General features: G+C 56.0%; 1 protein-coding gene across 2 annotated transcripts in view; it reads right to left on the bottom strand.

The window, feature by feature from the left end:
* ARFGEF2 (ADP ribosylation factor guanine nucleotide exchange factor 2) overlaps positions 1 to 25,253 on the bottom strand; it is a 109,646-nt gene that overhangs the window by 76,529 nt on the left and 7,864 nt on the right. For both annotated transcript variants that reach the window (XM_056108460.1, XM_056108461.1), the window contains exons 2-6: positions 13,226 to 13,256; positions 12,247 to 12,370; positions 2,892 to 3,038; positions 1,301 to 1,480; positions 724 to 940 (exon numbers count right to left, since the gene is read on the bottom strand). In XM_056108460.1, the coding sequence (XP_055964435.1) occupies positions 724 to 940; positions 1,301 to 1,480; positions 2,892 to 3,038; positions 12,247 to 12,370; positions 13,226 to 13,256 (699 nt within the window). The remainder of the gene's footprint in view (positions 1 to 723; positions 941 to 1,300; positions 1,481 to 2,891; positions 3,039 to 12,246; positions 12,371 to 13,225; positions 13,257 to 25,253) is intronic.

Consider the following 25,253-nt stretch of genomic DNA (forward strand, 5'->3'; position numbering starts at 1 on the left):
CCGTTCGGCCTTGAGGGGACTGAGGTGGACAGCACAAACGCTGCTGCCCGCGGTCTGCACTGGGACACAGCAGGCGCCCGAGGCTGCCTGTGCGGGGACAGGCGCCCGTGAGAAACCCACCCCTGGCAGAGCCGGCGCAGACTGAGCACAGCCACGAAGACACCGAGGTCACCGTGGGAGACATAAGCGTGAGCCATGAGAGAGAGTCGCCGGGAGGGAATGTTCCCGAAAGCAAGAGCATTCTGGATCTGGAGCACACTCGCCACCCGGGAGACGAGCAAACACCTTCTGGCAACTGCGAGGCAGGTGGGGGCTCCCCCCTCCCCTAAGACAGCAAACCTCAAAAGTCACCTATGGAACCGAATCCACCTGACCTCCTGTCCCTTCACAGGGGCCACCCAAGAGCAGGGCCGGGCAGGAGGCAAGGCGGGGAGACCCCGCGTAGCAGGACAGACGGCGCGTAGCAGGACAGACGGCGGGACACAGTCCTCAACCTCCAGGTGAATCAAACCAGACCAGGGCTGCCCAACCCAGTAACACCTCGTGCCGGGCACAGCTGCGGGATGATGGACACTGGCCTGCTGGCCACGCTCCGGGGGAGACAGTCAGGGGGAGGCCCAGAGGCAGCAAAGCTGCTGCCAAAGGCATCACAGAGATGACAGCAGCCCCCCTATTCCCCCCCACCCAGAGCTGGAGATCCCTAAAAATCCACAGGGCGCCTACCTGGCAACGCGGGGCCGCTCTCCCTGGGTGCATCTCCGTTCTCTGCGCTCCTGTCGTGCTCCCCATTGGCCAGCTCTGTCTTTTCGGGGGTGGATGGCTTGCTGGGCGCCTGGCCCTGCTTCAGGTGAGCGAGCTTTGGGGACAGTGCCGCGGCACGGGCCACTGGAGACTGTGGCTTGGACTGGCTCTGTTTCTCGGAGTCTCTGCTCTCCTGCAACTGCAAGGCAATGGGGAAAGGGCGGTGGGTGGTGAGGTTGTGACCGACCATCCTGGCCACTGGGGTATGAAATAGAAAATACGACAGATTGCTGTTACTCTGCTTTTTGTTGCTATTTTTTTTAATTTCCGAACAGAAGGATAAAGTTTTAATTTTACTCCTATGGGTTTTTCTTTTTTTAAAAAAAGGATAAAATTCTAAATGGAACTAAAGTATCTCAGACTATTCTCAAAGCAGATCGTGATTGCCAATGTCCAAACCTAAGGTGACAGTGACTGCGTCTTAAAGCAAGGACGGAAACTGAGACGGAAACGTCAGGAGCGGCCGAGAGGAGCAGCCGCTGCCCGGGCCGGCACCCACCACTTGGTTCTCCATGCGGGTGAAGATGACGTTCAGCATCTGGGTGAGGGTGGCCTTGGCGGTGGTCTGATTGATGAGGTTCTTGCTGGCCAAGTAGATGTTGTAACACGTCCTCACTGTCTGCAGGATGGTACCCTCGTGGATCTCGATGTGCGGGGACGTCACGGCCGTCAGAAGAGCCTGGGAGAAACCCCCCAGCCTCCCTCGTCAGACTCTTCCCCAGCCTCCCTCATCAGACGCTGCCCTCTCCCCCCCACCCCCCGCCTCCCCACCAGGCTCCGCCCCCCTGCCACCCTCCCGGTCCCTCTCACAGAGCAACTCTTCTACAGGGTTTAGTTTTCAGAAAATTTAGTTTCTGACAACTAAACTGAATAATGAACGCCAAGAGTCAACTTCCTATTACTTTGAGTTTACTTTACTTTATCTGTGGGAGGGGACGGACCATATTAGTGCTGGGGATCAATCTGGGGCCCACCCCATGGGGGTAACCGCCTTGACCCCCCGCATACCTTTACACTATCTCTGGCCCCTTACTCTAAGTTTAAAAGTTGAAATTTTATGAAATTTTAATTTCATAAAATTCAAATTACTTGAGATAAATTGCTTTACTGTGAGCCTTCTCCCAGTTAACTTAAGGAAAAAAAAAAAAGTCCAGAGCAGTAGTAGTACAGAGGGTAGGGCGCTTGCCTTGCTTGTGGTTGGCCTGGGTTCGATCCTCAGCACCACATATGATTGCCCTGAGCACTGCTGGCAAAGATCCCTGAGCACAGAGCCAGGAGTAAGCCCTGAGCACTGCTGGGTGTGGCCCCCAAATCCAAATAAATACACAAAATACCAGAGAGATAGGGCAGGGTTAAGGTACTATCTCTTGTATGCAGCCGACCCGAGTTCAAATCCCCGGCACCGTCTCTGATCCCCTGAGCACTGCCGGCTGTGGCCCAAGAGCCAAAAAATAATACTAAAGCTAAAAATATAAGCACTTGTCTCAGGAGAGAAAACTCACCAGCTGAATCTCACCCCCATAATCACAAAGCAAACAAGCGCCCAGGGAGGGCCAGCTTCCTGGTCGCACTGGGGGTCCCGGTAGGCTCTAGCTGGCGGATGCCCTCCAAGGGGCACAACCCAGGGCAGAGGGTTGCACGTGGCAGAGGCGGATGGGGAGAAGTGACCATCTTTCTTTCTCCTCCCGGCTTCACATGAGCCCTTCTATGGGGCCCACCGACAACAGGGTGAGGGACTGAGGCACACTCGTGACACAAGGACAAACCGGGACCTTCCGATTCAGAGTCTGACAGGGAAAGGCCAGACGACGTCGAGCCTCTGGATTTAACATCAGGGAACCGTTAACTCTGCAGCCCCACCTGGTTCCACTCTTCTTGTTTCAGTCCCCGAGAATGAATCCTGACATTTAACACAAGATCTGAGCAACGCTTACGTTTCTCTGTTCCAGCTCGGCACCACCCGAGACAAGTAACACCTGGAGAATCAGAAACCCCAGTTCCCCCAGGAGAGGAGCCCTTTCATCGGAAATCCAGACCGGGCGAAAAATACCTTCATTATCTGTAACCGAACTCCTCTGGGCGAAAAATACCTTAATTATTTGTAACTGAACGCCTTCATCCGTCTGCGGGCCCTGAAAACAATTGCACACGGTCTCAACAATCCGGTCGATCAGCCGCTTCCCCGGGGCTCCTCGGTCAGGGGCGTTGCCGGTGATGTGTCCATAGGCGATGAGTTTCTAAACACACAAAGAGCAGAGATGAGCAGGTGGTGCAGGGCCAGGCCTGAGAGCAGGGAGCCTGGCCTTTGGCTTCCGGTTCCCACAGCTCTTCTGCTGCCCCGGGCCACGGCAGTGCCGCACCCCCGAGAATGGGGTTCACTCTGGCTCCCAAAGGCAGAAGAGCCCCGGGATGGTGAAGAGCATCCGGGAGAAAACGCAAAGGGAGACGAGTCTCCCAGAGAGGTGGGAGCAGTTAAATTTCTAACTGGGGCTGGAGCAACAGTACAGCGGGAAAAGCATTTGCCTTGCACGCGGCCGACCCAGGTTCAATTCCCAGCATCCCATATGGTCTCCTGAGCACCACCAGGAGTAATTCCTGAGTGCAGAGCCAAGAGGAACCCCTGTGTGACCATCACATCGCCGGGTGTGACCCAAAAGCAAAAATAAATAAACTTCTACCTGGTATAGGGAAGACATACCAGGGCCCAGATTCCGAGCCCCTGAGCACCACTGCGTCTGGCCCCAATACCAAACACAAATTACTTAAAAATATAAAAACTATGAGGCCAAGTGACAGTACAGGGAGTAGGGCACTTGCTTTGCACGTGGCCAACCTGGGCTCAAACCCCGTCACCCCATATGGTTCCCAAGCTCCGCCAGAAGTGAGCCCTGAGCACAGACCCAGGAGTAAGCCCTGAGCACTGCGAGGTGTGGCCCGAAAACAAACAGAACTATAGATAGGCATGTACACATCACTATCACTGTCCTCCCATTGTTCATCGATTTGCTCAACGGGGCCCAGTAACGTCTCCATCGTGAGACTTGTTGTTACTGTGTTTGGCATATCGAACACGTCACGAGGAGCTTGCCAGGCTTTGCCGTGCGGGTGAGATACTCTCGGTAGCTTGCTGGGCTCTCCGAGAGGGGCGGAGGAATCAAAACCTGCTCGGACGGGCTGACTGAGCGCAAGGCAAAAGCCCTATCGCTGCGCTATCGCTTCAGCCCTGCATATATACATAAAGGTATGGAAAGCAGAGACAGGAAGTTGGGAAGCGGCCAGTTTCGGGGGGGGGGGGGGGAAGGAACGGGGGGAGGGGCGGCCGTGGAGGGGCAGAGGCCTCCACTGGGGTACAGAGATGGTCTGAAAGCAGCGAGGGGGTGTCGCCTGGCTGGGTGCCCTGCAGGTCTGGGATTCTGGCTCAACAGAGCAACTGTGTCAGCCACCGGCGAGAGTACGCACTCCGTCTATCTATCTGAACACCGGGTCACAGCAACCCATGAAGCAACAACACCCACAGCATTCTGCACCCCTGTTACCCACCAGCACGTGTCACCCTGTGACTGCTCAGGCCATGGATCGGGAGACAAGACACTAGCCCGTGTGCCCATACTCCTGACCTGGATTTCAGCGCAGCCCATCTGAGGGCTGGAAGGGACAAAAGCCGGGCACGCGGACTGGAAAGGGTGTTGCTGCCTTCCGCCCTCTCCACTCTGGAAAGAAAGATGGCGGCTGCATGGGAGCCTGGTGGAGAGCAGGTCTGAGCCGGGGGTGGGGGTGCGATGGATACCTCACGGGACGGGGGGCGTTCCGGCCCGTCCTTCACGCCCTACCGAGGTCACCAGTTGCCCCCCACGAGCGGCTCTCCGGCACGGCCACGGCCCCAGAAGCACAGAGACCAATCTCTTAATTATCTGACTCTCAGTAGAAATACTTGCAGGGTTAATAAATAAAATAGCAGAAATCCAAAAAAATTAAAAACATCATTTAATTCTTGAACCCAGCTGTAGAAAGCAGATCATTTCACAATGCTTTTTCAGCATGGCTGATTTGGGGGGGGGGGTAAAGTCTAAATAATAATGGTGCAACTTTTTTCAAAACAATGAAGCTAGTCAAAGTAGACAGAGTGTTAACTAGAATTCATCTACCCCACAGACATTAGGGAGGGGGCTGGGGGGTTTACTGGGGTTCTTCGTGGTGAAAAATAAGTATTGGTAAAGGGAAATGTGATTGGTATTTGCATGACCGAGACCTAAACCTGAAAGCTTTGTAACTTTTCCCATAGCAATTCAATAAATAAAAAAATAATAATAATAAAAAAAAAAATGCCGGGCACGGCAGCTCTCCACACCTGGTCGAGTTTCAGGATCGCAAACACAGGTTCATGGGCCGCAGCGGAGGCCCAGCTGAAACTCATCCCCAACACAGTCGGGTCTCCTGAGAACCACCGGGAGTGATCCCAGAGCACTGAGGCAAGAGCCACTCCTGAGCACTGCCTGGCGCTGCCCCCAAATCAAAACAGACACATAGAAACTAAAACTGAAATCAGATCCCTGGGGCTGGACCTGTGTGACAGCAGACTGAGTAGCCCTGCGACCTGTGTTCTCTGCCACCTTCAGGGCTGTTTCCGGTTTTGTTTGGGGGGCGGGGGGGGGGGGGGTGTCATAACCGGCAGTGCTCAGGGGCTACGGAGTATGCAGGGGCTCAGAGGGCCATGCAGTGCCAGGATTCGAACTCAGGGACCTGATACAGAACATGGGCTCCAACCCACCCAGACGTCTGAATGAGAGAAAAAGATAAAGCCCGCTGGAAAACCTGAATTCTTAGATCCCTGCTTGCAATGACGGGATCAAGACTGCACACAAGGGGCCACCAGCTCCTGAGGTTACAGCCGACCCCCCACCCCCGCCAAAGACAAAGGGTTAGGGTGGGAAGGGCCAGGAACCCCGGAGGCCCCAGAAGGCCCAGCAGCCCCATGGGGCCGAGGTGGAGGCAAGTAGCTGCTGCTTCCTGCCAATGTGAAAGGGGCCCTGTTACACCCCCGACTCCCCAAAACATCCCCGACTCCCCCGTCCATGCCCAACGCTCCGCTTCATGGCTGAGAACTTCTCGCAGGGCACAGACTCCCTCCCGCGTGGAGGGGGCTGCCTGGAAGCAGATCCCGGGTCCCATGGGTCTCCCAGGCTCGGCCTTCTCGCCCTGCCAGGGGCCACGTCTTGCTGGGGACCAGGGGGCTACAAAGGCAAGACCACCTTCTTTCCTGAGCCAGGAGCGCCGACTGCAGCGGTGAGCAGGCACGCACGTCTCCTTGCTGGCAGACTACGTACGCGTTCATGAAGGGTTCCGAAAATGCAGAGACGAAGCCCGGGAACCTGCAGAGGCGCCGAGCAAGCACTCCTCAGCAAGGTCCTGGTCCAGGAGTGAGGAGGACCACGGTGGGCGAGGGTGGGAGAGGGTCAAGTCGGACAGTCCACCCTGAAGAGCACCTACGGGTACAGTGGGCAGGGAGCGCAGGAGTGGACGAGGGAACCAGCGAAGGGGGCCTCAGGAGAGGCTGGGGAGGGGCCGCAAGGGAGGACTGGAGGGGACAGGGGTCCCCGCTTGTTTCCTGTAGCGTGATTGTTGATGAGAAGGTGGAGGGAGGCCGCTGGGCAGCTGTGTCACCCAGGCGGCTGTGCCAGGAGGCTGCTGGCACCGGAGTGCTCACGGTCCTCTCTGGCACTGCCCCTCAAGGGGACGGAGGCATCACCTAGCCCGTGTCAGACAGAAGGAAGGCTCTAGTCACATGCGGCAAGAGCGCTGGAGCGCCACTGGGATGCGGAAAGTCAGCCATGGGGGGAACCGCTTAAGGACACCATTTATCTAAATAAGAAAAAGAAAGAGGGGCTGGAGTGATAGCACAGCGGGCAGGGCATTTCCCTTGCACGTGGCCGACCCAGGTTCGATCCCCGGCATCCCACATGGTCCCCCAAGCACCACCAGGAGTAATTCCTGAGTGCAGAGCCAGAAGGAAGCCCTGAACATCGCTGGGTGTAACCCCCCCCCCCCAAAAAAAGAAGAAGAAAAAAAGAAAAAAAAAGACGAACCTAGAGAGGCAACTGGGTCTGTGGCTGGTGGTCGGGGGGGGGGGGGGGGGCTGGGGGAAGGGGGCATCAGCCTTACCCGAAAGGTTCTGAACATTATTAACTGGGGGCTGAGGGAGGCTTTGTGGGACCACGTCCCGCAGTGCTCCTGGGCTACTCTTGGTTCTGTGCTCAGAAGAGACACCCTGAGGTGCTGGGGACTGAACTGCCACAAACAAGGCAAGTGCCATAGCTCCTGTCCTAATCTCAGGCCCTTATACTTTTAAAACTTTTATTTATGTAATGATTTTGGTTTGGGGGCCACATGCGGAACTGCTCAGGGCTTATTTCTGGCTCGGCGCTCTGGGATCATTCCCGGCAGGCTCAGGGGACTGCGAGGGGTATCAGGGAATCAAACCCAGGTTGGCGACGTGCAAGGCATGAACCCCACCCTCCATACTATCTCTCTGGCTGACCCAACATTGTTTTGAAACTGAGAATATAGATAAACGCAGCTTAAAGAACTAAAAGTGGACTTCTTTGATTTGGGGCTATACCTGACAGTGCTCGGGGCTTACTCAAGAATCACGCCAAGCGGACCCGAGACCATACAGGATGCGGGGGATCGTATTCGGGCTGACCGCGTGTGAGGCAAGCACTCCACCCCAGCTGTAGTGGATTTCTTGAATGTCCATTAGGGGCCAGAGAGCAGACAAGGTGACTGCCTTGCAAACTGCAGAACCCAGTTTGATCCTCAGTACCATGTATGACCCCCCTGAGCACTGTCAGGAATGACCTCTGAGCAGAGTCAGGAGTAGGCCCTGAGCATCACTGGGTGTGGCCCTAACCTCATCTCTAAATAAATAAATGTACTTTTTTTTTTGTTTAAATCCAAAATTTTCTAGAAACAAGTCACTGTCACTGTCCTCCCGTTGTTCAATGATTTGCTCGAGCGGGCCCAGTAACGTCTCCATCATGAGACTTGTTACTGTGTTTGGCATATTGAGTACATCACAGGGAGCTTGCCGGGCTCTCCGAGAGGGGTGCAGGAATCGAACCAGGCTCAACCGGGCCGGCTGCACGCAAGGCAAACGCCCTACCGCTCCAGCCCCTAGAAACAAGAGTTAACAAGAGCTAACGAATAAAGCTAATGTCTGAACTTAAAGACTTAGAAACCGGGGTTTCCTCCAGCCTCTACTAGGAAACCAAATGAAAATACCAGAGCTCTAGTCCTACTTTCCCTTGTCTCACCCTTTGAAAAGATCTACTTTAGAGGCCAGAGACATGACAGCAGCTCAGCCCCCATCCCTGAGCCCCTCCAGGAATGATCCCTGAGCACAGTCAGCTACGGGTCCCTCCACCTCCGCTCCCGAAAGGTCTGTTTTTATCTGTTTTAGTCTGTGTCATTTAATAATAGTAGTACCCATATAGAGTCTTAGAGTTGATAAAATGCAGGAAGAACTGTGGAATCTGTTCTTCCTATATTAACATACGCCTCAGAGACCTGGGCCCTACGCAAACAGGATGAGAACGCTATTCGGGTCTCCCAAAGATGAATCAAAAGAACTATGCTTGGAGTATCACGCTTCACTCAAATGAGAGAACGAATCCGGAGTTCCGACCTCCGTCAACCGTCAAGAATCAGGGACGCTGTCAAGAATCAAGGCATTGAAAATCAGATGGGCTGGACATGTAATGAGATTTGGAGACGACCGCGGGACTGGATTCCATGGGACGTCAAAAGACCAAGTGGTTGCCCACCTACAAGATGGTCAGACTTCTTCGTCAAGACCCTGAATTATCAGTTTGAGGCTCTTCGTGTTCCTAGAACGAACAGACACCATTGAGCTACACTAGCACGTGACAGGGACGAATGGAGATGTTACTGGTGCCCGCTTGGGCAAATCGATGATTAACGGGAAGTCAAGCAATCAAGTGAAGTTGATGAAATATGATTACGTGGAGAGGATAATCTATTTTTTTTTGAAATTAGTTTTTATTTGGAGGTTTTGAAGGGAAGGAGGGAGAGAAAGCGAGAGAGAGTAGAGAGTAACCTACTCAAAAGGGAGCCCGGGCTTCTCCAAGGGTGGAGAGAGCCCCTACACACATCCCAGCATTAGACATGAAAGTACACATCTCAAGAGGGGAGACGCAGGCGACACATGTGCTCAGGCAGCATATGCGCGGTGGCGAGGATATTCTAAACGAAAAGTAATTTGTGCCAGAAAATCTTCCAAGATCACCCACTAGCTTCATCAGGACGGAACCCTCAGCTCCTTCCTGGCCTTGGGGGGCTGAGGGGGTGGAGCCAGGGGGACAGGGGCGGGAGGTGGGGGGGACCAGAGACTTTTGAGTACTCGAGAGAAGCAGCACCAAGGGAAGACGCCAGCACGTTCCAGTGGAGGACGGGGACACAGGTTCATGGTGCTCCCAGCAAAGCCAAGCCAGTACCAAAGCCACCATCTCCCCCCTCCCCGGCCCGGCCCCCGCCCCCCGCCCCCCACGCCACTTCCCCAAGTTCAAAGAACAACCTTCAATGCTGGGGACAGTGCAGACCTGTGCGCAGCTGGTTTGATTCTGTCAAATCCAACCTGTTTGCCAGAAGCTGCCTTCCCCCCTTCCAGGGAGAAGCCACAGCCCCCACACGGGCAGAGCCGGTTTGACAGGCTCCACAAGGTGGCCACGGAGAGGAGGCGCTGTGGCAGTCAGCCTGCTGGGAGCACTTTCTGACTGAGTCTGTATGTCGTGTACTAACCAGGCAAATCCCAGCAGATCGATTCCATTCTGGAGAACATCCAAGTCTACAAAACCACGTCACGCACCTGAGACAGATACTGTCCCCTCACACCGACAACGGGGTCGAGTGGTGGGGGTGGGAGTACAGGACATCAGAAGCCCCGGAAACCGACTCTTTCTGGGGAAACATGACACACTTGAGGGTCAAGAGATGAGACCCGTCAGGCAAGCATCACGGACAGAGGCAGGCGACCTCCTCCTGCAGGGCCACCAAGCCGATGTGGAGGCTGCTGTGGGCTGGGGTGGCCTCAAAGATAAACTCGGCCACGGCAATAAGCGGCCCGGTGACACGCGCACAAATAGCACCGCTGCTGCTGGGACACAGTGTCTGGGGCCCAGCACCCTGGCGAGCTGAAGCCCAAACCCCTCGGGAGGCGGGCGATCAGGTTTGGGTGGGGCCAGTCCTGGCCTTAATGTCCTTTGGGCAAAGGGTCCGGGGCACAGTGAGAACAGAGCTGCCTTGCTGATCGGTCAGCACACAGGACTCCCACCAGGGCCCACACCCACTCTCCCTCGACCTTGATCCCCCAGCCTCAGAACTACAGGGAACGTTCCTCGGGAAGTCACCGTGACAGCCCGTCCTGCCAGCCTGAGCAGATTAGGACATCCAGGGAGCAGAGTGGAGGGTCAGCTCTGGCACGCAGGGGAAGAGGTCCCTGAGGCCCCCCCCTCCCTGCCCCCCGCCACTTCCTGGCCTGGTCAGTGTCTGGTTTCTTGGTCCTGGAGTGAGGGTGAAAGCGGCACCTCGGGCGGTGGCTGGGAAGATCAAACACAGCAAGGATGATGAAACATACGGCACAGGGACCAGGACAGTTGTCCCGTCCTGCTGCTGAGCGCAGAGAGAGTTCTCTGCATGAAGAATTTAAGAACACTAAAGTTTTGTTGTTTTTTTTGTTTGTTTGTTTTGGGGCCACACCAGGCGATACTCAGGGATCACTCCTGGCGGTACTCAGGGACCATATGCGATGACAGGGACTGAACCCTGGGCTGCCCACGTGCAAGGCATGTGCCCTCCACGTTGTACCATCTCTCTGGCGCCAGCACACACTTAAGTTCTCAGTATGTGAATAACGTAACCTTTAGCACCAACTTCCAAACTGAACCTTAACACAAGAAGAGAAGAGCGTAAACTCGCGCCATATTTCCTCACAAAATGTTCACAGCAACACATTATTTTAGGCTAGAAGTAGGACTCGAGTCTGCTGTTTAAGAATTCTTGGCTCATCATATGCTCCACATAGGACAATCTGCATAGGATTATACTGCATTTTCAAAACTGGCTTTCCATTGGAAAAAGTTGCTCCTGCGAAGGGACTGTCATCAATTTTCAAGTGCGGATGAATCAAAAGAGAGATTAATAGAGTAAATATTAGGCTAGACGTGCCAAAAGTGTGTCCCGCCGCTGCCACTCAGCAGCCCCGCGCCTCCCGTCAGCGATCCGTCATGGCGTTCTCAGGGAACCAGAGAGAACTCAGAAACCGTTCCAACAAAGCGTTGGAGCGGTCCTAACAGATCGGGAATGCGGAGCGTCTGGCTCCCCTGGGCCAAATGAGAATCTCAAAGTCACGGGCCTGGCCCCGGTGCACGACGGGACGGACACGCGGGCTTCGCGCTGGCTGTCCGTGACCAACCTGCTGGCACCGTGCGGCCACAGAGGACACTGTGACTCCCCAACAGCCTCCGCCCTTCCTCGGGCAGCCGATCTTCACTAGCAGGGTCTGTACCCACAGGCGTTTGAGAGCCCGCCCCAAACCCACATGTGGCTCTGCGGGCTCGTCTGCAGACTCATGGGACAGAACGGGGCATGTGCCACTCGATGGCCCCGGCCCCACATGACCCAACTCGTCTCCTTCAAGCCTCAGCTCTTGGGCTCTGAGCAATGTCCGTGTTGGTACCGTGGCCAGCGAGTGCCCGCTACGTCACTTCCCCCCTTCTGCACATTTAGCCCACGGTGGAGGCTTTGGCCAGGGAAGTCAGCGTCCAGCACAGCTCTGGGAGCACGCCAGGCAGAGCTGAGCCTCCCAGAGAGCGTCTGTGGTGAACAAGCTCTGCCTCAGCACGGATTAGTGCTGACCAGGAGTGCGACGGTCACACATCAGCAACAGAGTGAAACGTCTGTGGGCAGGTACACAGCGGGGACGCTCGCCCGACCAGCTGACGGACGTGCTGTGAGCGGAGGCTTATCAGAATCTGACCCTGGGTTTTTCTCCCAGAAACGACGGCTCGGTGCCAGCTAATTCAATGTTCGTTGTGACAATATATGAACACGGGAAAAATTCTAACTATGTCCTGATTTGGTGTCAGGAATTTTAATGCCATTCAAGAGGCTGCGATAAAAATATGTTCTGCGCCCCCCTCCCCCAAATATTCCACTCAATGCAAAAAAGGCTTTAGGCCAAAGAGAAATTAACGGAGTATTTCTGGGGAGACCAGATCCCGCGTGGTGAGCGGGAGAGCAGACGCCTTCCGCTCCCCTTCCCAGGCTCTATGACCCTGCTGGGCTCCCTGGGGGGCGGGGGACACCTTCTTCGTAAAGACCACCCTCCACCTGCAAGGAAGCCCCTGGACACGCGAGGCTTCACCACGGTACCTGCAGGCAGTCGAGAGAGGTGCTGACCACGCGCGGGGACTTGGACTGGCACGCGAGCTCGAACGGAAGGAAGTACTGGTCAGCTTCGATGAAGTTCGCCTTGGGTGGGGCGGCAGCGCCGAGCCTAGGAGAGAAGCAGAAGAGGCAAAAAGACAAAGGGCAACACGAGCTCGGCCGGCACCTCCGGCTCCCAGCCCACGTGCACTCCCTTCATTAGAAACGCAGGCCCAGGGCCACAGCACAGAGGGAGGGTGCTTGCCTCGCGTGCGGCTGACCCAGGTTCGATCCCCGGCATCCCACATGGTCCCCCCAGAGCCCTGCCAGGAGTGATTCCTGAGTGCAGAGCCAGGAGTAACCCATGAGTACTGCCGGGTGCGGCCCCCCAAAAACAAAGCAAATAATGTAGGCGCAGGGGCTGGAGGGATAGCACAGTGGGTAGGGCACTTGCCCTGCACACAGCCAAACCGGGTTTGGTCCCTGGCATCCCATAGGATTCCCAGAGCCCTGCCGGGGGAGGGGGGGGACCGACCCCTGAGCACAGAGTCAGGAGTCAGCCCTGAGCACTGCCAGGTGTGGTCCTCAACATCCCCAAATGAATACATAAATAATCGGGGCACAGGCGGGGCTGAGCTACAGCTCAGCTGTAGGACACGAGCCCTGGTGTGTCTGATATTCTGGGTTTAATCCCCAGCACCGCATGGTCCCCCAGAAGTGCTTGAGAGACGGCCCCATCCCCTGCCCACCCCCCACCCAATACCCAGACAAATCCCAGACACTGCGAGGGCTGATGATTCGGCTCAGGGATCTGCACACGAGACCTTCAGAAGAACCTGGTCCAGCGACATTGAGCCGACCCGTTACTGTGTCGCAGAGGGGCCTGCTCTACAAGAGTCTGGGCCCCCAGGAGGGGGCGTCTGGGGGCGCTGGCCAAAAAGGGTCCCCCCAACACTGCACTTGGGCAGAGAAGTTCCCAGCTTACCTCTGCTTTTCTATCTCCGCTTTAATTTCATCTGGAAAAGGAGAAAGACAGACAATCAGCATGCAGTATTTACATAAAAGGAAATTTTGTCAGATGTTATTTTTGAAACTATTAAAAAAAAAACTGGGAGTTCTGAAGTACAGGAATGCTGGTAGGAAATGACTAGAAAAAAAAAACAGCAATGATAGAAATTGTAGAGTAAGAGGTCACACACAGCAGTTCCCCTGAGCTAGGCATTGCGATTCTGTGTGCTAACTTGGCGCTTTATTTATCTGGGGGACGGGGGATAGGGGCCACACCCAGTGGTGCCCAGGGGCTACTCCCAGACCTAGACCTTTCCAGCCCCCACGTACCGAAACAACCCTCAGAGGTGAGTCCTGGCCTCTGATTCCCCATCTGGGGTAGGGCTTCCCCAGCTCAGCACAGCTACCATTTGCGGGGAGCTGACCCAGGAGAGGGCTGACCCGGGTGCGTGGGGGAACTTGAGCCGAACCCTTAGCTTGCTGGGCATAAGGGGCACCATCCTAGTCTTGAAAACCAAAACTGTCTCTGGACACTGCCAAGTTGGTCATTCAGAGTCATCGGTTTAGAATAGCCGCATTTCTCAACAGGGGTCTGCGACCTCCGGTGGGCCCCCAGGATATTCCAAGGGGGGGCATGGGTGAAAATAACATGGGGGGGGGCATGGCATGAGACTCAGGAGCCAACCAGTAGGGCGGGGCCATCACACGGAGGGAACCGGGTCTGAAGGAGCCCACAAAGAAAAAGGTTGAGAAACACTGATGTTAACGGCAGAAACCCAGGCAGAAAGATTAGATACACTGGCCGGCGTTACAATATCAAAAGCTGGAGGTAAAGAACCGGAACCCGGGCATTTGGCCCTGCAGTTCTAGTTCCATAATTCTGCAAAACGAACCTAAGCAGGGGGGCAACGAGAGACTAGAGCGGGCACACGGCTGACCTGGGTTTGATCCCCGTACGTACCCTCAAGCCCGGCCAAAAGTGACCCCAAATCCAGGAGCAAGACCTGAGCGCCACTGGGTGTGGTTCCCCCCAAAATGAACGTTCGAGAGAGCTGAGGCGGTATTATGTGACAGTATTCTAACAGCCTGACTGTGTGAAGGCATGCAGAGAAGGCTGGAAACAAAACTAAATACTGAAAGTTGGCTGAGCGAAGAAAAAAAAAAAAGGTCTTTTCCCACATTCACGGTAGGCATCTCTGCTCCCCGCATCAACACCCCCCCCTTGGGAGCGAGCAAGTTAACTGCGGGAGGGCCCAGAGTTGGCTGAAATGGCCGTCGCACATGCCTGACAGCTGCGAGGCCCCAAGTTTAACCTCTGGCAAAATATGGCCCCCCCAAGCACCCCTGTGTCCAAGCAGCACAGCACCGTGGGACCCAAACCTGGTCCCGTTGGGTCCGCACAGCCAAGCAGAGCACTGCTGGGCCAGGTCCCTGGGCCCCCCAAGTATGGCATGCCAGGGAACCTCAACAGAAGAGGGTAGCACCGTAGCACTGTTCTCCCTTGTTCATCGATTTGCTCGAGCGGGCACCAGTAACATCTCCATTGTGAGACCTGTTACTGGTTTTGACATATTGAATACAGGTAGCTTGCCAGGCTTTGCCATGCGGGCAGAATACTCTTGGTAGCTTGCCGGGCTCTCCGAGAGGGGCAGAGGAATCGAACCCGGGCTGGCCGTGTGCAAGGCAAACGCCCTACCCGCTATGCCATCGCTCCGGCCCAACAGAATGGGGGTACCATAAACAATACGCAGCTGGGCATCACAGCTGGGGAGCTGGCTCGGAGGGCTGGCGGATACACGAAGTTGAGGGGGCCCCAGGTTTGACCCCTGGCACCCCATGGTACCCCAAACAGCTAAACGGTAAGCACCACACCAGGAGTAGCGCAGGAGCACCGCTGGGCGAGTCTCAAAATATAACATCAAAACCCAAAACAATGACCACCATAGCCATTATTTTGGAGGGGAGGCAGGTTGGGTGGGAGTGCATGGGGGTTCCGCCTGGCAGCGCTGGGACCCCAGGAAGCATGTGGGGGGGTGTCACCAAGGACATATGCTCCCCGACTGCAGCCCCAGCCCGGCCTCTGTCTTGGTCGTTTCCAGAGCATAGCTGAGGCCAGTAAGGCCCTTCAGACTCTTGGTGAGGCCAACTGTGACGAGCAAAAGTTAGTCAGAAATCTGGAAGGGTCACACGGAAGGCGGTGCAGGGAGGAGAGCGCTGTGCGGGACTGAGACCCCTCTGAACAAGACCGGCTGGTTTCCAGAGGACAGGGTCCAATACACAGGGGTGGGGTAGGGGGCGGGGGGAGTTGGGGGTCTCTGTCCCATCAGAGCAGGTCAGAGAAGCAGGTCTGCCCCGAACGCCCGAGACTCAGACCTGCACCCAGCCCACCCCCAAGTCGGCTGTGTGGTGGTGTGGACATGGCCTTCGTTATTCCGGAAACCCAAGACCGTCTGGGAAGTCCCACACGTCCTCTTCTGGGACAGCCCGATTCTGGACTGAATTTTAGGACAGAAAAACTGATGAACTGTTGTCTGGTGTGGTGGGGGGTGAGGTAGGGAGGCCACACCGAGTATTTGCCCAGAGCACTCTGTGTGCTTCCAGGAATCGGAACGAGGGAGGGAGGGGATGGGGGAGGGGGAGAGAAAGAGAGAGAGAGAGAGGAGAGAGAGGACGGGGGGAGAGTGTTTAGGACCAAGTTTCACATGAAAACCTTTGTTTTCAAAACCAGCAGATCTTCATGGAGAAAAGGGAAAATTTTTTTTTAATTTTTAAATTTGATTTTCATAAGGTTATTCACATTAATTGATCACATTAAATATTTGAACACCAATCCCACCACCATTAGTTCAAACTTCCCCCCACCACTCAAACCTGCCTGCGGTAGGCAGATGCTAGATAATTTATTTTCTACTTGTTATGAATATCACAAGATGTTTGTGTGGATGCAAAAGTGGCCACACGGTCCTGAACTTCTAAAATTTTAAATAACTGGGGTCCGGAGACATCTCTGCAGCGAGCTAATCGGTTCTCAGATCCACTGTGAGTCTCTGGCTCAAGGCCAGGTGCTTAAATGGCACCTGGAGGCTGTTCACAGGCGTGACAGCCAGGACCCCGAAGGGGCAGGGAGATGGGAACGGACGGCCAGTCTCCACTGCCACGTGGAAAAGAGCATCTGTTAGAGCGATCCGGCTGCTTGGAAAGGCATCTGATGGATTCTCTGGATAAACACCTGAACTTGATAAAAACTAATGCTAAGTAAATTCATGTTATTAAAAGTGATTAAATTATTATTATTATTCAAATGACTGAATTGACATTATTAAATGTAATTAAATGACTGAACTAATTATTGTTTAATTAAACAATCGGGCTTATGTTATTAACCATAATTAAATTATTATTTAATTCAATAAGTTAACGTTAATAAGCTTTCCTAAGCCATCTTCAAAAACAAAACATAAGAGAAGGAGAGAAATGCCCATTGAAGTGGACAGCATTCTGTTCATGGCGTCTCAGAGACTTTAGGCTCCTAACCCTACCGTAAGGCAAAGCAATACCAGTAACTATTTACAAAAATTTGGTGGTTCAAATAAGCCACTTGGGTCTTCTGGGCAGGGACACAGAGAGACCTTTAGAGAAAGTTCTTGGACGAGTTCCTGACCTTCCTACAAGACAGAATCTGCTACCAAGCTGCCCCACTTTCTCCAGCCGGGCTCCAGGCTCGAAGAGCCCAGGAGGCCTCCCCAGGGCCGCAGGCTCAGCCTTCAACACCTCTGCCCAGAACGTCCGGGCACACCTGGAGGCCAGGATGCCCTGCTCTGGGACTGCCAAGGGCACGCTGAGGACAGTCACAAATGGGAATTTTCTCCCCACCAAGGTTACTTGTGAGAGTTGAGCTCAGATGCAAAAGGTATCAATTAGTGCTTAAGCACTATCTGTACTAGAATACTTTCCAACACAACGCCAGTATTTCCTTTCAAGGCTGAAACACACTTTTTCTACTTGAATAGGCCTGTACAGATTTTCCCTTAAAAGTGTCTCGTGTCCGCTTCTCGCTCATTCTAAATTTTACAGTTGGTGGATTGATCTATTTCATGCCAATTTTAAATATATCAGCATGGAATTATACTGTTAATTTTTCAAATCCATATACCCGTGGGGAAAAAAAGAGGAGACGGACAGACAGTACAGCAGGGAGGCGCTGGCCCTGCACGCAGCTGACTGGGGTTGGGCCCCAAACACCACACAGGGTCCCCCAAGATCCACCAGGAACTCGGGATGATCCCTGAGCTCAGAGTCAGGAGTAAGCCCGAGTAACATGGGATGGTGGTCCATATTTTATGGGTGGTCCATAAAATAAATCGCCTTAAAACAGGGAGGGAGGGAGGGAGGGAGGGAGCGAGCGAAAGTGGGAGGATGGATTTTTGAAAAAATCTTTTTTATCAACATCACTGATTAACAGTTTTGTGGAATCTCAGGAGTTTAGCTTCGTTCATCAAAATATCTGCAGATGTCACTTCCTCCAAGAAAAATGGTCACTCTCCTACGCGGGATATAAAGAAAACAGTAAGGGAACAGCCAATGGCCGGAGTCATGGCAATACAGAACTGAGCCTCGCCGGAAGGGAGGGGGCCGGGAACATGCGGGAAGGGGGTGTTCTGGGGCGCGATGACGTGTGTCCGGGAAGCTCAACAGTCCTGTGAAGCCGCCACCTCAATAAAGCTGGTCACAACGAACGCACGCGTCAGCACAGCACCACTGAGGCCTTCGCAGCGTCGGGGCTGCTGTCTGGGAGCCCGAATCCTCTGGAAAGGCCGGGCCGACCCCCCTCACCGAGGCCCAGGATGACGCCTCAAGCCCGGAGAGTTGGCCCAACGTGGGTTCTCGGGCCGAGAGGGTGTCACGCATGCTCCGCGCACGCTCACCCCAACCCCACCCGGGAGCACAGCTGGGAGGGTCAAGGCAGGTGTCTGCGCTGCCTCTGGGAAGTCCCTTCCAGCCCGGCCTCACCCTGGGGCTCTGTTTACAGCCTGGTGCCCCAGCGTCTGACCGGAATGGGATGGAAACCTCCAGACTCGATCCCGGCCTCTGATCCCGGACCCAGGCTTCCTGGGGAGCTGGTCTGGTCCCCTCGTCCCCCTGTGCTCCGGGGTGGCAGCAGGCGTAGTTGTGACACACTGGCCTGTGCTTCCCGACACACGTGGCCTCACTGTCCCACTCAGTGTCCTGACCACGGCCGCAGGTCACGCTGCTCTCCCGGAGCCTCCCTGCAGGGTCCCTACCTCGAGGAGGAGGCGAGTCCCCTGGTTCCTGCCCTTCCTGCTGACCCCAAAGGGGTAGGAGGGTCACACTGGGCTCAGAACCGGGGGTCCAAAGACAGCAGGGCCACGCCAGGGACCAGAGTCCAACAGCCCTCACAGCCCCTTAAGCAGAATCCAGCTCTTCAGTCCTCTTGGTTGACACTCCAGCACTGCCACAGTACCCAACTAGGGGGGAGGGGGGACACCTCTCCAGGAGACCCAGGAGGGGCTCTGGGTCCCGTGCTGTTGAGGACCAAACTAGGGGTCTGCCCCAGCCACGGCAGGAGCTCTCCCCGGAGCCGCACCCCCACGTGCCGGCCTGTGTTTTGAGGAGTTGTTTCGGCTGCCGCTCTGAGTATCACAAAGCAGAGGAGAATCAGAGAAATAAGGAAACCAGCCGGTTAACAACCTGGACAAGCAAAGACCTAGGCTCGAGCCCAGCAAAAGCGCAATGGCCCAAAGCATCACAGGCCCAGCCAGAGTCAGATTCTGAATGAAACTAAGGCTATTCCATTGAAAGAAGGACGGGGAGGGGCCAGAGTGATAGTGCAGTGGGTCGGGCACTGGTCTTGCAAGGGGCTGGCTCAGGTTCGATCCCTGGCACCCCATATGGTCCCCGAGCACTGCCAGGAGTAATTCCTGAGCACAGGGACAGGAGTAACCCCTGAGCATCACCAGGTGTGACCCCCCCCAAAAAAAGAAGAATCAAAAGGGGGGGGAAGGTTTCAGGGGCCAGAAAGATGGTACAGCTGGTAGGGCACCTTGTCTTGCAGCACCTGACCCCTGAGCCCCACCAGGAGTGACCCCCTGAGCACAGAGCCAGGAGTAAGCCCTGAGCACTGCAGGGTGTGGCCCCATAACAACAACGAAAGAAACAGGCTTCAGACATTGATAGAGTGCGTTCGTGTCCTGGCACGCATTGCACTCAGGGCCTGGTGGACAGAAAACCTTGCTGATTCTTTTTTTTTGGGGGGGGGGTCACACCCAGCAATGCACAGGGGTTCCTCCTGGCTCATGCACTCAGGAATTACTCCTGGCGGTGCTCAGGGGACCCTATGGGATGCTGGGAATCGAACCCGGGTCGGCCGCGTGCAAGGCAAACACCCTTCCCACTGTGCAATCACTCCAGCCCCACCTTGCTGATTCCTGATTTCTGATGCCAAACCCCAGGAAGCAGCACACAGCCATGTGCCCCAGGCACCATGCAGAGGTGGCAGGGCCGCCAGACACCACGGATTCCCGGGGCAGGCCCGGGGACAGGGTGGCAGGTGGCTAAGGCCATACCTGGCCCTCAGCAGACGCCAACAGGAGCCAGCCAGAAGGAAGACTCCAGGGAGCGGTGGGGGTGGGTACGCGCATGGTGAAGAACAAAGGGTAGGGCCCAAGTCCTGGGAACAGCTGGCACTCAGGGGGACAGGCACCTCCCTTCCCTGTCACATTGGGGAGGAAGCCGAGCACAGGCAGGAAGTGCTCCTGCGACCTCAGCACCCTCACCCCTCACCTGTGTGCTGGGCACGGCCCTCCAGAGCCGCCCACCCCCTCCCCGGAGATAAGGGGCGTGGAGGAGGACGGCATATGGTAGCTCTCCTGCTCGTTTATTGCACCACCTCGTGACAGGCCCCGTGTTCCCAGCTGCCAGCCGACGAGAGGCGGCAATAAAGGAGCAAGCTGGAAAGGGGGAGACGGGCACGGCGCCGTACGCCCGGGCTTCGGGTGCAAGAAATTCCTTTCGGACCTCGCCACCACCTACCGCCAACAGCCCATCCAACACCCCGCCCCGCTCTACAGTTGTGCCAGTGCTGGACCTCGTCCCAGCACGCTCGTCCAACCCCTTCTGGACAGCTGAGCCGCTCCCTGGCTCCCAGCAGCCGCTCCGGGTCAGGTCCCGATAAGGCGACACCTCTGCTTCCGGGCAGCCGACAGCCTGGAGCGCTTCTGGCTTCTGCCCTCCCCCCACCCCCAGGGGACAACGCCCTCTCAGCCCTCTCCTTTGGCGGGTCACACCCAGCAACCCCTCTGACGACCGGCCCCCTGGGAAGTCTCAGACGAAAGCAGGGGCACTGCCAGGCATCCTGACCCTTGCTTTCGGGTTTGGTCATTTCCGTGCGGCGCTGGGGATGGAATCCGAGACCTCCACACGCACGACTCGTGCCGAGCACTGGCCTCGCTCTCCTGCGGCACCGGCCCTCTGCCCGGTTCCTCTCTACTCACCGCACTCATGACCTTTTAAAGTCTGTTTCGGGTCACATCCTGTGATGCTCCTGGCTTGCTCCTGATTGTGCACCTAGAACTCACTCCTGGCACTGCCGGGGATCGAACCCAGGTTGGGCACATGCAAGGCAAGCCCCCTCCCTGCTGGACTATCGCGCCAGCCTCCCTAATTTCTTTTTTGTTCATTTGTGGGGGGAGCAGAGTCACACCTGGTGGTGCCGGGGACCGAAGCTGACCGTCTCCTGGACGCCCCCCTTGAGTGTCCCAAGCCCTCCTGCCTTCTCAGTGACTTCGGGGACGATGGGAAATGTGCCCACTTCTTGGGGCCGGGGCGTCACTGTCATCGGGCGTCACCCACCTACCTCTGGACTCCTGGTCGCAGCTCTTCCCGTTACCCTCTTGTCCTTGTCCCCCAATTCTCAGCCAGAGGGAAGGAAGCTCCGAGTTGGGAATGTCGATACCCCAGTGCTGCCGCCCCTCTGCTCAAGCTCCCCGGGGGGTCCCGCCTCCCAGAGGAGAGACACAGGGACCTTGGCCTCCAGGGGGCTACGAAGCCCAGGCCCCTGCTCCCTGGGCCCAGCCGCTGCGGGAACTTGGCCGCCGAGGCTGAGCTCTCACTGCTGCGGCCTGGCCCTCCTGCCCTCCTGCTTTGCTTCTCTGCTGAGTTCCCCGTGCCAGGGATCAACCCCAGGTCCCCCACATGCCACCACGGAGGCCCCTTCCAGCCTTTCCCCACCCACAATGCGTCAGCTTATTTATTAACGTGTCCCCGACCGAACACGAATGCTGCGCCATGGTCTCTCTCCGGTGGTCCCGGCACAGGAAACCCGCAGGCAGACCCTACAGCTGTGGGCGAGCAGACCCACCTTTCCCTTGTCTGCGCGGGGTCACCTCCCCCGCGAGCAGGAGCTCTTCCCGGGGCCACTGGACCGGGTGCCAGCTTCAGCCGTCCCCCTGCTCAGGATGAGGTCAGGGGAGTGGCCGGCTCTCCTGATCTCCTGCTGACCCGACCTCTCACCCCTGACTCAGCCTCCCTGCTATCTCCACTTGGGCTCCCCCAGGCGACCTGGCCCCGTCTGGCCTCTGCTTCCCGCCCGTCTCTTCCCCAGCTCCTCTGCAGACTCAGCCTCTTCGGTGGGATCAGGGCGGCGCGGCCTCCTGGCCTCCCTGCCTCTATACCTTCTCTCCCCAGGGCGCCTCCCTGGCCTTCACCCCTCCGCCCATCCTCGCGGGGGGCCCTGCTGATTCCTGACCTGCAAGTTCCAGCCCCCCCGCAGTCTTCAGACCATTGCGGTCCCCCTGCCACTTCACTTGTCAAGTGGGATGCTCAGGGCAGGGGAGTCACGCATCAGAGACCCGAGAGCCGGCTCGAGCAATGTCCTTCCTGCTGGACTCCCCAGCCAGCAGCCCGCCCGACACACCCCTCTCTCAGCTTCCAGGCCCCTTCCACGCCTTCTAACTCTCCCTTCAACACACACAGGCAGTCCAAGCATCTTGCTGTCCGCCTGCTGCCGCTCCAGTGCAGGCCCCATGCTCTCACCCGGACGCTGACGGCATCCTGGGCGGTCCCCGGGCCATCTCACGGGTCTCTCCCCGTGAGGTTCTGAACACTGCGGCCCACGGGACCTTCCCAAGATGTGAACCTGTCGGCCCATCACCTTCTTCCCGGTTCAGAACTCCTGGGGGCTCCCTGGTTTGGGTTAAAAACCCAAGGCCGGCGTGGTGGGGCCTGACCTACCCCTCCCACCATGTTCTTGCTCAGCAACTCGTCAGTGACTCAACCTCTGCCCCCAGGAAGCCCAAATGCCACCCCCCCAACCTAACTAGACTTTACTCACCCTTCAGACCTCAGTCAGGTGGGCTCAGGCACACCCCCCCAAGACCCCCGTCCCAGGATCCTGCAAGGACAGGCTTCTTTCCCTGACGGGCTCGCTCATGTGGGAAGGGCAGGAGGACCAAGGAGGAGTGACGCCCTGGGCAATGGACCCCTCCCTCCCCCCCCGCCCCCCGCAACTGCCAACTCCATGACAGCAGGGTCCTTGTTTGTTTTGGATCGTGGGCATCCTGGCTCCAGGGGCAACCTCCAGATAAGTAGCCGAGAGAAGACAAGAGAGCAAACATACATGCACCCATCACTCCCGAGGCTGGGGATGAGGAGTCTTATTGTTCGAGTTCGAGCCTACTTGGACTAGGAATCCGCAAAGCCTAGTGAGAAAAGGAGGAGGATGTGGGGTTGGAGAGGGAAGACAGCACCTGTCTTGCACCTGGCTGACTCAGCTTTGATCTCAGGTTTTGGAATCCCAGGAGGTCCTCTGAGCAGAGCCAGGAGTGAGCCATTAGCACAGAGCCAGGAATGAGCCCTGAACATAGAGCCAGGAGTCAGCCCCGAGGACAGAGCCAGGAGTCAGCCCTGAGCACAGAGCCAGGAGTGAGTCCTAAGCACAGCCAGGAGTGAGCACTGAGCACAGCCACAAGTGATCCTTAAGCACAACCAGGAGTGAGCTCTGAGCACAGCCAGGAATGATTCCTAAGCACAGAACCAGGAATGATCCTTAAGCACAGCCGGGAGTGATCCCTGAGCACAGCCAGGAGTGGTCCAAACAAACAAACAAAGACTTTTCAACAAGACTCTGGACCAAGGGCATGGAGAGATAGCTTGACAGCTGCCGTCAGATTTGCTCACCAGATTTGCTCATCAGAAGGTGGATTCGATCCCTGACCACACAGTCCCCTGAGCACCACTGGGACTGGATCCCAAGAGAGAACATTCCTGGGAGTACCAGCTGTGGCTTCAATTCCAAAAAAGAAAAAAAAAATTTTTTTTTTAAAAAACTGTATATCCAAAGACATTCCTTACAAGAAGATTGCAGGAATGAATTAGCAAGCATGAAACTATTTTCTAAGATAACCTTGTTGGAAAGAAAGTCAAGTATATTCCTGGCAGAGCCCATAAGCCCGGTGGAAACGATGAGAACTAAATACAGTTCTGAGCTATTTATACAGGAGACTCCGTGTACTTGCTGATTAAGTACACATTTTTACAAGCTCGCTCTTTTCCTTCAAGAATGATCTTACTGTTTCCCCCAGCATCATTGCCTATGCATCTCCCCCGAGGCTTAAAAGTTCAGACAGAGCTGCTAATCCTTCCCCTGTTTCACCGGTCTCAAAACGCGAGCGAGTTTTGGAACATCCGTAAACCAATGAGTAAGACCAGCTGAGAAAAACACCCAATCCAGGGGCTGGGAAATGAGGCTCAGGCAGAATCGTACAAGCACACAGGATGTCTCGGATTCGAGCCCCAACACCGCATGTGCCACTGAGCACTGCCCGGCACCGCCTCCAACAACACAACAGCCGAGAGAATATGCAGGGACTCCAGACACAAGCCAAGTGACAACGCACGTGCCTGGCACGCGGGAGGCCCGGGGTCTCATACCTGCACCCCACAACTATCTTCTCCCACCAGCTGCCGGAGCTGGGGTCTGGCAGTCTCCAAGGGTCACCAGCCCCAAGCACTGACCAGCCAGGCCTGAGCACCAAACCGGACTAGTCACCCCCTGCGGAGCTGAGCGTCTCGTGGTCCAGCTCCCTCACAACTTTATAGGTGTGCCCTTATAAAGATCACTGTCACTGTCCTCCCTTTGTTCATTGATTTACTCAAGCGGGCCCAGTAACATCTCCATTGTGATGTTACTGTGTTTGGCATATCAAACATGTCATGGGTAGCCTGCCAAGCTTTGCCGTGTGGGCAAAATACTCTCGGGAGCTTGCCGTGATCTCCGAGAGGGAGCGAAGCAGAGACGAACGGGCTGAGTTCGTGCCCTGCACGAGGGAGGGAGGGGGTCCCCTCTGCGGCACTGGCTGGTCCAGCTCTGCGGAGAGGCCCCCAAGCATCCAGCCGGGAGTGGTCCCCAAGCCACAGGCCCTAGAATAAGGAGGGGAGCACCACACCAGAGCTTCCCAGCATCAGGGGGTCAGAGATGAGGGCTCAGACACTGTGTGAAGTGTCCTCACTGCATTCACTGGGGAGCCCTCCAATAATCCTCTGACGAAGGGGCTATTACTTTATCATCTTAGGAAACCAAGGCCCAAAGTTTAATCTTAGGTCCAAAACCACAAGATTATCATGAAGATTTCAAACTCAGCTCTCCATGAATTTTCTGCTAATCGAATAAACAATGTCCTGCTTTTTGAACCACACCCAGAGGTGCTCAGGGCTCATTCCTGGCAGGTACTGGGAGACTGTATGGGACGCAGGGACTAGAACCTGGGTCAGCCTGACCTGCTGGACTATCTCTCCGGAAGATCATAAAGCTTCTCAATAAAAAGTTACCAAGCGGGGCCAAAGAGATAGCAGAGGGCAAGGTGCTTGCCTCGCATGCAGCCACCCCCGGCTTGATCCCTGGGCCCAGAGCCAGGAGTAAATCCTGAGCACTGCCGGGTCTGACTCTCCCCCGCCAAAAATGTTAGGGTTCCAAATCCTATTATTTCTGA

The sequence above is a fragment of the Sorex fumeus genome, unplaced genomic scaffold (assembly GCF_029834395.1).
Source record: "Sorex fumeus unplaced genomic scaffold, SorFum_2.1 ptg000213l, whole genome shotgun sequence".
Taxonomy (NCBI): Eukaryota; Metazoa; Chordata; class Mammalia; order Eulipotyphla; family Soricidae; genus Sorex; species Sorex fumeus.